At 47.5% G+C, this 12,355-nt stretch overlaps 1 protein-coding gene across 1 annotated transcript in view; it reads right to left on the minus strand.

The window, feature by feature from the left end:
* Positions 1-805: 805 nt before the first annotated feature.
* Positions 806-12,355, minus strand: part of svild (supervillin d) — a 70,413-nt gene continuing 58,863 nt past the window's right edge. The window contains exons 21-29 of the mRNA XM_056297097.1: positions 12,106-12,260; positions 11,291-11,393; positions 10,810-11,017; positions 10,568-10,701; positions 9,864-10,019; positions 8,966-9,109; positions 6,549-6,661; positions 4,173-4,328; positions 806-2,475 (exon numbers count right to left, since the gene is read on the minus strand). Of these exons, the coding sequence (XP_056153072.1) occupies positions 2,389-2,475; positions 4,173-4,328; positions 6,549-6,661; positions 8,966-9,109; positions 9,864-10,019; positions 10,568-10,701; positions 10,810-11,017; positions 11,291-11,393; positions 12,106-12,260 (1,256 nt within the window). The 3' untranslated portion in view covers positions 806-2,388. The remainder of the gene's footprint in view (positions 2,476-4,172; positions 4,329-6,548; positions 6,662-8,965; positions 9,110-9,863; positions 10,020-10,567; positions 10,702-10,809; positions 11,018-11,290; positions 11,394-12,105; positions 12,261-12,355) is intronic.

Here is a 12,355-nt window from a genome sequence, read left to right on the forward strand (position 1 = left end):
GGAGCTTTTATGACATCCCATTCCAAATCAAGAGGCATTAATATGGAGATGCCCCCCCCCCCCCCCCTTTGCAGCTATAACAACTTCCACTCTTCTGGGAAGGCTTTCCACAAGGTTTCGGAGTGTGTCTGTGGGAGTTTTTGCCCATTCATCCAGAAGAGCGTTTGTGAGGTCAGGCACTGATGTTGGACGAGAAGACCTGGCTCGCAATCTCCATTCTAGTTCATCCCAAAGGTGTTCGATGGGGGTGAGGTCAGGGCTCTGTGGGGGCCAGTCAAGTTCTTCCGCACCAAACTCACCCTACCATGTCTTAATGGACCTTGCTTTGTGCACTGGGGCACAGTCATGCTGGAACCGAAAGGGCCCTCCCCAAACTCTTCCCACAAAGTTGGAAGCATAGACTTGTCCAAAATGTCTTGGTATGCTGAAGCATTAAGATTTCTCTTCACTGGAACTAAGGGGCCTAGTCCAACCCCTGAAAAACAACCCATACCATTCTAACATACCATGGGCCCAGAGGCATGAGGGAGCCGGTATGCTGAAGCGTGGGGACGTGCTTGCTAGGAGGGGGGGGGTAGTGTCACGATCATTAATGACAAGACTCGCTAACGGGTTGGACCTTTTAGTCGACTGGTTAATGTAGTTCGCCGTGGTGCGGAGACCCAGGTTCATGTCCCAGCTGCCCCTGGATTCGCTATATATATATATATATATAAATGTAAAAAATAGCTCTAAGAATAGCTATCAGAGATGCTCTGTTGACCCACTGTTGAAATAAGAACGTTTCCACACAGACGTAGCTCAGTCAAATTAACATAATTTGTATTGAAAAATAGTTCATAGTTAAAATAAGAATGGTCACAGACGGTTATAAAAGCAGTTTACACTGCACATGTACACACCAGCAGTTTGACAAAGGCTTGTCATCACCGGCACACAGACAGTCTCCAATTAGCGTTCATGAGAGGATTCATTTCAAAAGCCCTCATTGGAAAATAATAAAAACAGTCTCAAGATGATATGACACTTGGTCATGACTAATGCTTTGTACAACATTCTGTGATTGCAAGTGTTTTACAATGTTGTCAACAGTCGATGTTTGAAGGTTCCACAAAATTTGATCAATCCCTGCTCTGCAACGGCAGAAAACTCCTCTCAAACAGGCGGCAGTTTTAAATACAGTACATCATCACGACATGATAACAACGGCAACCAATCACAGCATGTGTTAAAGATGTCACTGCGAACTTTCTTGGCTTTAAATTGCAGTTATCTGCCCGCCTTTTCACATGAATAATAATAATATTCATTACATTTATACAGAAAAGCACTATATAAATGTAATTATTAATGTATAATATATGTGAAAAAACACTATATAAATGTAATTATGATTGTTAATAATATATAACATAGAGGGAAAAGCACTATATAAATGTAATTGTTTTTATTACTGTGAAAAGATGGGCGGATAACTGCAATTTAAAGCTAAAAAAATTAAATGCAAATAAACATCCAAATTGCACTGAAAATAAAATAAAATGTTGCAGTGAAATAAATGTTTTCCAAGTAGAAACTGTATTTCCCCAAAACATCCTTTTGTTTAAATTTAAGTAATGTTTTTTGTACTTTTTTCTATTTGAGATGAAAGAGAAAAGGAAAGAAGGAAAAACACCCCATGTTCTATTTTTGTGTTCTATAATAATAATAATAATAATAATAATAATAATTTTTTTCTCCCCCATATGTGCTGTATCATCATGGGATAACAGAGTTCTGCAGGGTGTCTCAAACTTAAGTCAGCCAAACACAAAATTACCAGGATCGTTCTAGAATCTAGGTGTGATTTGGTTGTGCATAGAATTCTCCTTTTGTTTTTTCAAGATTACAAGTTAGGTGAGTGTGGCTGATCAGTTCAGCCTGTTAAAACACTGGTTTGGATTTTCTATGTGGCAACGGTTAACCTTGTGAATAACTCCAGTAGTATTTGAGCAGAGCACTACAAACCAAAAGGCAGTTTTCATATGCACATACTCCCGTGGATTGACAGTCAGCAGTAAAGAAACAAGAAAATACATTTATAGTATATTACATATTTATACTGTAGGGGTAAACAGACTTGCTATATTAGGAGAACACCTTTCCACCAAAAGTTAACAATTGCACATAATTGTTGGCTACGATATTTTAACGGCATGGAACACCTTTAAAATGGCATTGTTAAAATAAACAGATTAACACATGTACATTTGGTTTTGTTTTTTTACAAAATGACAAAAAAAAAAACACATTTCCAACAGGAATACAAAAAGTAAGAAGGTGCTACGAAGTAAAAAAAAAAAAGAAGAAGAATGAAGTTCTCTTTTTTTGTGTACAAAATTATGTCCTTTAAAACAGACCCTTGCTTTTCTTCAGGTTCTTCTGCTTCCAGTTTGGCATGGAATTGAACTCCACCCGACTCATCCCCAGAAGGCTCTGCAACACATACACATGAGAAGACATTAGGGGCTCTAGTTTCTGGATCGCACAAGGCCGGCGGTAGCACTAACACAGACGTAGAGACAATTTCATTGGGCGTAAGGTGGTTTTTCTCTCGCTTGGACACGTTTGCTAATTTCCGGGCTTGCCATGACATCGTTTGTGCCGAAATGGGTGTTGGGGGGGTGCAGTAGATGGTGTGTCAATCAAAATCAGGTGGCGCAGTGCTAGTTTGGTGTCAAATATATATATTTTTTTTTAATTTACCTGATCAGCTTTTAATATTGCTTTTAAACTTTTTAACAGACAGAACCCAGCAGGTTTTAGTTAATGGCGTTATGTACAATGTCCTGGTCTCAAACAGGGGCTCACCGCAGGGTTGCGTTCTTTCCCCCCTGCTTTTTGTTTTGTATACAGACAGCTGCAGGTCTTCTAAAGAGGGTAGCTACCTGGTGAAATTCTCTGACGATACCGCACTTTTGTCTCTTCTTCAGGGCTCAGAGTCAGATCACGGTTGTGCCCTACCTGCCTTTGTTGATTGGTGCGACGATAACTCCCTTGACCTTAATGTGTCAAAAACTAAGGAACTTATCATTGATTTTAGGAAGAACAGTGATACACCCAAAGCTAGCACCGCCAGCGCGGCATGTCTCGAAAATAGCAAAAAGGTATTGGCCACCCCTAAGATCGACTTGTGTCATGAACTAGCACCTTCGACTGCACTATGACCCAGAAAGTAGAGGCCTAAGGGTTAACCTAGTTCAGATTTTCATCATGATCTAGCCAACAAACCTCTCAGTGGGTTTGACGGTCGAGCTTGTCATCGAATCATTTCCCACTTAGCTCTTCGCCTACAGCTGCTAGCCACTGCAACCCTAATATGAATTCAGACTCATCCACCTCTAATGACATGTGCGTAATAATACAGAAGATTACTGACGATCGGTAATTTAAGCCCAGTTATTATGCGTAGTGACAAAGAGGGCGATTTTTAGTACAGCAATAGTGTACTTGGTAGTGGTAGCCCTCGCCTGTATATCGAGACATGCAGGCGAGAGCTGTGATTTTAACAGATTCAGAGGCGTCTATGGTTTGTGTTACACGGTTGTCCACTATAAACAAAGAAACTCGCTTCTGATAGTGTTTTTGAGAGAGAGAGAGAGCGTGTGTGAGTACTTGTATAACTTATGCTCCTTCCCAATTGGGGCTCAAAAAGCAAGACCAGTATGGGTGTGGACTTGATTTGCACCCCATTCCTGGAGCCAAACATTTTTCATTGCTTGCTGGTGTATAGTCACAGTTGTTGCCATCTGCTTGACCTACCTCGCCTGTATTTGACAATTCCAATAAACAACTCCTCACTGCTTAAATGTTACAATACTTTGTCCCTCAGTACTGATGTAATTGTGTAAATGACGTAAATTGAAATGACCTATCCTCTGTAAGCATGTATGCATGTCAAAATGGTTGAAAGGGCAGGGTGGAGAAAGGTCCCACTGTTATTCTAACAGGAATTCCTTATTTACCTTTTTCACAAAGACGAACTGGATTTTTGTTGAACGGCATTTTGTGTGACCTCCTCAACTTGGTCTCTTACTTTGAATTAGGACATGGCAATTAGGAACTGGAATACAACACTACGCACAAGGCTTGGACGTTGTGGTCTCTGTTGTGTGGAGTCGAGTGTACCGTACCTTGAAGTCCTGGTCGGAGAGGTAGTCCTCTAGGCGCAGAGGGTCCACTCCCTCAGGCAAAGGCTTCCGGGTCAGCTCCTCAATAGAGTACTGCTCTTTGCTCAGCTTGGACAGCGCCTCCTTCACCAGGGTCACCTTGCTTTTGGCGCCCTCTGCCTGCAAACATGCAGAAGGAATCGAAAAACTGTCAACTGAACTCGGTACAGCGACAACTTCTGTCGACTTTGTTTGTTTATATGCATTATATAAAATGAGTGAATGTGAATTAAAATTTAAGAAGAAAAATACGTGAATACAAGTGCAGCCGCTGTACCAAACATGTAGGCACATACATGCAAGTGAATGCTGTTGCTGATATTGTTGTGTCGTTAGCAGATGATTCGTTCTCAAGCACGAATCTTTTGAGGGAACGAACTGAATCACTTCCTCAGACGATCCATTTATTTCTGTCCGGTCAGCTGCGAGCAAACGTGCAGGGATACACACTCACTGAGTGAGTGGTCCGCAGTCATTTATTCGCAGGAGGAATGGGGTGTGTTCAAGACAGCAAATACACAGGTGATCCGAGTTGCTAACATTTAGCTGCAGGGACTCAGCAACATTGGTCTTGGGCAGCAATCCAAATATAAGACATTATCTGGATTGATATTATATGCACAGGATAACATTTATTGTTACTGAGCGGAGGCCGGCTGTTTGACACCACAAATGAGAGCCCACATGGGGCTCGCCTCCCTGCCTCACCGGGTAGGTGAAACAATGATGGGAGTGTTTCACCTCGCTCTGAACGCTTTATATTTTCACTTGCATCGGATTTACGCTTTGAAGCCATGATTACAAGGGGAAACGCATGACAAATTTAAGTCAAAACACAACACACACAACGTTTACGACTTAAAATGGTGACAACAGTGTGGCGTTGTTCTCCCTCGGGCCGACAAACCGCCTAAAACGCACAGTGTTTTGAGCGTCGCGCAAAGTAGTCCGTCCGTCCCTGCAGACACAATTGGCCGTGTCTGCGGGTGGGAAGCCGGATGTGGGTATGTGTCCTGGTCGGTCGGGGCGCCTGTTCGGGGGGGACAGGGGGGAGTAAGCGTGATCCTCCCACATGCTACGTCCCCCTGGTGAAACTCCTCACTGTCAGGTGAAAGAAGCGGCTGGTGACTCGACATGTATCAAGAGGAGCATGTGGTAGTCTGGAGCCCCCGCCCCAGATTGGCAGAGGGGGTGGAGGGGACGGCTCAGAAGAGTGGGGTGATTGGCCAGATACAATTGGGGAGAAAAAAATCCTAAAAAAAAAAAGTAATAGGCTTTACAGAGGTTGGTTCGTAAGTACGAGCGTTCGTAACCCGGGGACTCGCTTTATATGCAAATGTATGCGTAAGGGAAAGCGGTCTGACGAGTCACTTATTCCTTCCCTGGGATAGACTGCATGACTCTTTTATTAAGCGCCCGAGAAAGGAACTTTGGTAGCACTTTAGTATGGGGAACATAGTCACCATTAATTAGGTGCGTATTAGCATGCAAATTAGCAACATATTGGCTCTTCATTGGTCTTTATTAAGCACTCATAAATGCCGTATTCTGCATGGCCTTATTATACAACCAGTAAGCCATTAGCTATGAGTTTTCCCTCTATAACCTCAGAAGTATTGCTTATTAGTAGTACCATCTCAATATGCTTTGCTTAGTATGGCCTTTATAAGGTGGTAGTACCACAAGAAGAGTTATTCTCCCTTACCAACACTTAATGAATATGGTCTGTTCTTACATAACAACACACAAAACTACAAGTGTTCATAGTGTTAAATTACTCTAAATTCAGTTGTTGTTACTTAGAATATGTTCCCCATACTAAAGTGTTACCGGAACTTTAATACCGACTCTTGCAACAAAACAAAACGGGTCCTTGGCCCTGTGGTTACTGTGTTGTGAGCAGGAGAGCTCATGGAAACACTCCACTTATTTCCTTCATTAGCTACTAATGAAAATGAGTTTCCGAGTAGCACTCGGCACACGGCGGTGTGTCTCGCCTGCCTCACGTTGAGAGGCGGACCTGCAGCCGCCTGAGACTCTCAGACTGCGGACCGGTATGTAAACTGCTCAAGATCCCCATGTGATGGTCACGCCCGAATTAGCTCTGGTTCTGTTACCCCTCCCCGTCTCCTGTGTGTCGGTATGTGTGTGCGTTATCATGTTAAGTTGGCTGTTAACCTGTATTCAAGCGGCTCAACATTCTTTCCAGAGGAAGTCGGCGTGTTCAAAACATCTGTTTGTGATCTGTGTGGCGAGCTTACAGACGTTCTGCTCAGAAAGACAAGACAGACAAGACAGTGTCCCAAAGGACAACAGCACGGCAGAAAAGCCTCCCGCTACCTGTGCGGTGACGCTGGGGTCTTTCTCCCAGTAGGGGAAAATATTGGTGAACGTGAGTGGTTCACAACCTGCGAGGGTCAGGTAGGCCTGAGGGGGGCGCCGAGGATTCTTCTCTGTGTCCCGTCACATGGAGAGAGGAAAAGGGGGGAAAGAAAAAGCAGTTTTCACAAAGCTACATGCAGTGATGTTTTCATTTTTAGCAACTTTACGTGAGTGCCATCATATTGCAGGTGTGGCAGAAAGTATTGCTGGGTAAAATTTCAATAAGCGGACCTCTGAGGATTCATCACCAAGCAGTCGTTTCCCTTAAAATAATGAATTTGGATGATCTCTGGGTCAGTGCTATTGATTTTTTTTTTTAGTTCCACCCATTTGAATAATGCATAGCAGTGATTTGGTAGATGTTTTTATCTATTATTAATCCCCGTGGGGGGAAATCGTGCTCTGCATTTAACCCATCCTACCTGTGTAGCTAGGAGCAGTGGGCAGCCGCCGTGCAGCGCCCGGGGACCAACTCCAGTTCGTCTCGCCATGCCTCGGTCAGGGGCACTATTTCCGCCTGCTGCGGGATTCGAGCCAGGGTTGTACTGCACCATGAGGCGACATGACTAACCGCTCGACCGAAGGGGCCGACCCCCTGGCCAACGGGCCGGTGAGTCTTTACTAGTTTACAGTAGTCACCCTCTCCCGGAAGCGTGCCCTCGTGCTTCCTTATTCCCACGCTCCGAAGAGGCTTAAGAGGATCCGCACACTTCCGGATCCTGCCGCTGCCACCAGTGTAACCGCATTAACCCTAACATGCATGTCTTTGTGATGGTGGGGGAAGGGGGGAAACCGGAACACCTGGAGAAACCCCACCACAGATACGGGGAGAACACGCAAACTCCGCTCAGAGGACGACCCGGGATGACCCCCCAAGGTCGGACAACCCCGGGGTTCGAACCCAGGACCTTCTTGCTGTGAGGCGACAGTGTTAACCGCTGGGCCACCGTGCTGTGCAAACAAAATAAAAACATCCTCGATAGGTCCGCGAAGAGTTAAATTAAGCTATTTCTCCGGGTCCCTCAGATATCAGAGAACAACAGTCACAGAATTCACCATGCAGTCATAGACTTGGGATGCAAAAGGGGAACGTGTCAACATGACCAAACAAGTAATTATTGGGAAAATCTGAAGTCACGCTTTGAAAAATGTATTTAGATAAAAAAGGGAAGGGAGCCGTTTAGCCTTCGTAAGCCCAAGTAAGGTCTGGTTAGGAGGTTTGGCTGCAGCCTGGCCACAGGGGTGATAAGCTGGGTCTGAACTGTTCACACTACATACTAACAGAATGTAGTGTGCACATTTTGTGTGAGAAAAGTATATCTATGGAGATTATCTTCTGTTGCCTACCAACACGGGGATCGCCGGTTCGAATCCCCGTGCTGCCCCCAGCTTTGTTGGCGTACCTACAGACACAATTGGCCGTGTCTGCGGGTGGGAAGTTGGATGTGGGTCACTGGTCACTGCACTAGCACCTCCTCTGAACAGTCAGGGCGTCTGTTTGGGGGGAAGGGGGGAGTAGCGTGATCCTCCCACGCACTGCATCCCCCTGGTGAAACTCCTCACTGTCAGGTGAAAAGCAGCGGCTGCAGACTCCACATGTATCGGAGGAGACCTGTGGTAGTCTGCAGCCCTCCCCGGATCGGCAGAGGAGGTGGACCGGGACTGCTGGGAAAATAAGGTAATTGGCCAAGTACAATTTGGGAGAAAAAAACCCCCACAAAAAAACAAACTATGGAGGTAATCTTCACTGACCAAAACCATCCCCACAATTCTCTGTTCCTTTGTTGTTTCCGTGGCAACGACTGGCCAAGGGGACATTTTCCAAAGCGAAGGGCGGACATCAAGCAGGAGGAACCGCAGCCCAAATCGGCAAATTCAACAGTAATTCTCAACAATTTCATGACACTGTGTTTCGACGATGAATAAAAAGTGAGGGCTGAATGGAAACGGGAGTAAAAGAAGCAAAGTTCTGCTGCTGCCCTGAAGGGTCACTTCTGCTTGGGTGCCAACGTCTGCCAAGTGCAGCATACCAAGTGTGCGGCGCCGACAGATTTCTACATACTGAACAGTTTGCCTCGGCGGTATGCAACATACACTACATACTCTCAGTATGTAGAACGCACTGACAGTTCGGACACGGCTGATGCTTGATGGTAGGTGGCCACGTCTGCAAGCGCTTAAGTAATCAGCTAACCTGTGTCTGCCTGCAGTAAAACTGGAACCAGAGCTTTGACCAGAGACGGGCACAGAAGCCCTCAAGTCTTTAAAGTGAAAAAAGTGTTCATTGTCCCACTTCCTGCAGGCTAAGTCTGCCTCTTCACACTTCCTGCAGGCTAAATCAGCCTCTTCCCATGCGGCTGGCACTGAGCCCTGACCTTTGCAGTAATGCAGCACCGTCTCCATGGCACACTTCCTCTGGTTGTCCCAGCGCATCTTCGCAGAGCCGGTGCACTGGCTGTCGTCAGGCTGCCAGCCCTGCCACAGGTACACCTCCATGCGATTATCCAGCATGAACAGGGCTGCACGCAGGGGAGAAGAGACACGCCACAGTCAAGCACACATAGTGGAAATAACTGAAATGACAGAGCTTACTTCATTATCCTGAACCAGGATCCTGGCACTAGAAAATTAATCTATCAAAATGCCTTTCTGACTAGACCAAGCTAGTCTAGCTTGGTCTAGTCAGAAAGGCACGAACTGACGAAGCCTCTTGGAGGAGAGGCGAAACGTCTTCACGGATATATAACCAAGTCCAGTTGCCCTTGATTCAATTCCTTTGGAAAACAATACAGTCAGTACAAGTACAGGTTGGTGCATGCCACTACTAGACCCAGTTCATCAGCTATCTCGGAGAGGAAATGAATCGACCTCTTAGGACAGTGTTTCTCAACCCAGTCCTCAAGGACCCCCTATCCTGCAGATTTTCATTGTAACCCTGCATAGGTAGCCCTGCTTGTACTTACTCGACCAATCATCTCGCAGCACTTAATTATGCAAGGTGTGCAACATCTGACAAAATTCATTGCTGATTGGTTGAATAACTACAAACAGGTACCTATTCAGGGTTGCAAAGAAAACATGCAGGATAGGGGTTCCTTGAGGACTGGGTTGAGAAACACTGTCTTAGGAGTACCACTTGAGACGTCACATTAGCAAAAAACAAAATCACTACGATTCATATCCACAATCACACACACAGTCATTTGTGTATCACACAAAACAGCCTCTTGCCTAAGCAAGCAGCCTATCTGAGGACTGCGGTTGTGTTTGTACCTGGCTGCGGGGCGGAGTACAGGTTGTCCTGGAGGAAGGGCATGGCCATGACCCCCTCTGGAACCCTGGCAGGACTCAACCGCTCCTCCCCTTCAAACACCCCGGAGCTGGCACTCAGCCGGAACAGCCGTGGCGTGTAGTTGTACTTCCCTGGGTCTGAAGCCAAATAGACAGACACACACACACACACACACACACATTGACATCAGTCCTACAGCAGTAACCACTAAACGTCCTCCATCCCTCACCTCACCGCATCCATCCATCATCCAAACGGCTTATCCTGCTCTCAGGGTCGTGGGGATGCTGGAGCCTATCCCAGCAGTCATTGGGCGGCAGGCGGGGAGACACCCTGGACAGACCGCCAGACCATCACAGGGCCCACACACACACACACACACACCTAGGGACAATGTAGTACGGCCAACTCACCTGACCTACATGTCTTTGGACTGTGGGAGGAAACCGGAGCACCCGGAGGAAACCCACACAGACACGGGGAGAACATGCAAACTCCATACAGGATGACCCCCAAGATTGGACTTACCCCGGGGCTCGAACCCAGGACCCTCTTGCTGTGAGGTGACCGTGCTAACCACCGTGCCGCCTCGCTCGCAGCAATCACATGGATTGTCAAACCGAAGCTCCAGTCCAGTGTGCTGCAAACTAATTGGGAACACTGTCCTGTGTGTGTGTTGCTGTACCTTGTAACATGCAGTCGTAAGCCTTCCTGTCTTGCTGGCCCAGAGCCTTCCAGAAGTCTGCTGGCTCTGCTCCTTCCTCTACCTCCTCCACCTTCACACTGCTGGTGCTGCCCAGGCCCAACTCTGAAGGACGCCTGGAGTGCAAGAGCGCACACACAGTTGACGTGTCAACCAACGCAGGCACCATAACCCCCTGCCCAACTCTATCCATCCTAACAGTTACCCGTCCACCCGGTTCTTACCCCTGGGTGAGCTTCTCCGCAGCCCTGGTGGCCACCTGCCTGGCACCGATATGAGCCTTACATCCGTGCCACAGGTACAGAACCCCTTTGTGGGCTCCCAGCAGCACCAGGCTGGCCCGGGACCGCAGGCTAGAGCAGTGGCAGTCCACCTCCACCAAGGACGTCTCCACTGGCGCCTCGCCGCGCACGCAGAACAACCGCCAGCCGCCTGTAGGTGTCGGATGGGGACAGTTAGAGACAGCTGTGACACAAACGTGTCCGTTCAGACCGAGTCGGTGAAAGCAAAAGGATCCAGGCAGTTTCTTACTCCGGTCTTGTATTGAGCACTCTTTTTGAAATAATCAATCCTCGGCAATTACCTATCAGACTCTGCACAGATGAGAACAATGACTTAGGGGTGATGTGTCAGTCACTGCTCACTACGTGGTAGTGCCGAGACCTTCAGGGACCCCTGTGTCAGTCAGTCACGCCCCCTCATTACCTGTGTTGTTGGTATTGTCTTCTCTGCTGCCTTTGTGGATGACAAGCGCCCCCTGGAAGAGCTGGAGGAAGCAAGGAGGCTCTTCCCCCTGACTCACCAACACCTAGGACAGGTAAGGGCACAGACAGAGAAGCAAAGGCTTGAACCGGCTCCTGACAAACGGACAAAAAACCACTGCCGGGGGCTTTATGATCTTATTTGTAAAAGTTATAATTGTTGTTTGATGGCTGGGAGAGCTGGCATTGGATCGGCTAAGGGAACCTGGTCTGCTTGAGTCGTGTGGGCCCAGGGACCACGGCCCTGCCCGGAGCTGCGCCCTAGAGGAAACACCTAGGCGGTCTGGCGGCGGCCTCGCCTGTGCAGTATTTTGTCTGCGTTTGTGTCGTCGTGTGGAGTGCGGGGGAGGTGTGTCGAAGATGTCTGGCCGGGAGAGCTGGCGTTGGATCGGCTAAGGGAACCTGGTCTGCTTGAGTCCGGTGGGCCCAGGGACCACTGCCCTGCCCAGGCTAAGCTAACTGCTAGCCCATGCAGACCGGCAGTTCTGACAGTCATCCTGGCTGGTGTTGGTTGTCCTGGACAGGGGATTTTTTTGGGCGGTGTCGTTAACCGTTTTGTGTGTTGTGTTGCACTGCCGTGGGCTGTGGGAAACGAACTTTCGTTTCTTTGTGTACGCAAGTACACGTAAGAAATGACAATAAAGCGTTGCCGATTCCTGATTTATAATGACGTCTGCATAGATTTCATCTCACTCGTCTGAGTAAAAAGAGTTCAAACCAAGAAATAACACACTCATATAGACTGGAGAAATTGCCAACCTGCGCCCCCCTGTGGTTGCCCAGCTCGACTGTCATGAGAGCGGAGGTTCCCTTCTCGCTGACACTGGAGTGGCGGCCCTGCCAGAAGAAACAGGCGCTCCTCTCCCGGCCGGGACCACCCGCGCTCAGCTCGCCGGGCCTCTGCCGCTTCCCCACTGACGGATCACAAACACATCACAGAAAAATAAGCTCCGGTCGATTTCCTCTCGCCCACAATTCAATAACGTTTTATTGAAGCCATCACGACGGA

The sequence above is a fragment of the Lampris incognitus genome, chromosome 17, assembly GCF_029633865.1.
Source record: "Lampris incognitus isolate fLamInc1 chromosome 17, fLamInc1.hap2, whole genome shotgun sequence".
Classification (NCBI taxonomy): domain Eukaryota; kingdom Metazoa; phylum Chordata; class Actinopteri; order Lampriformes; family Lampridae; genus Lampris; species Lampris incognitus.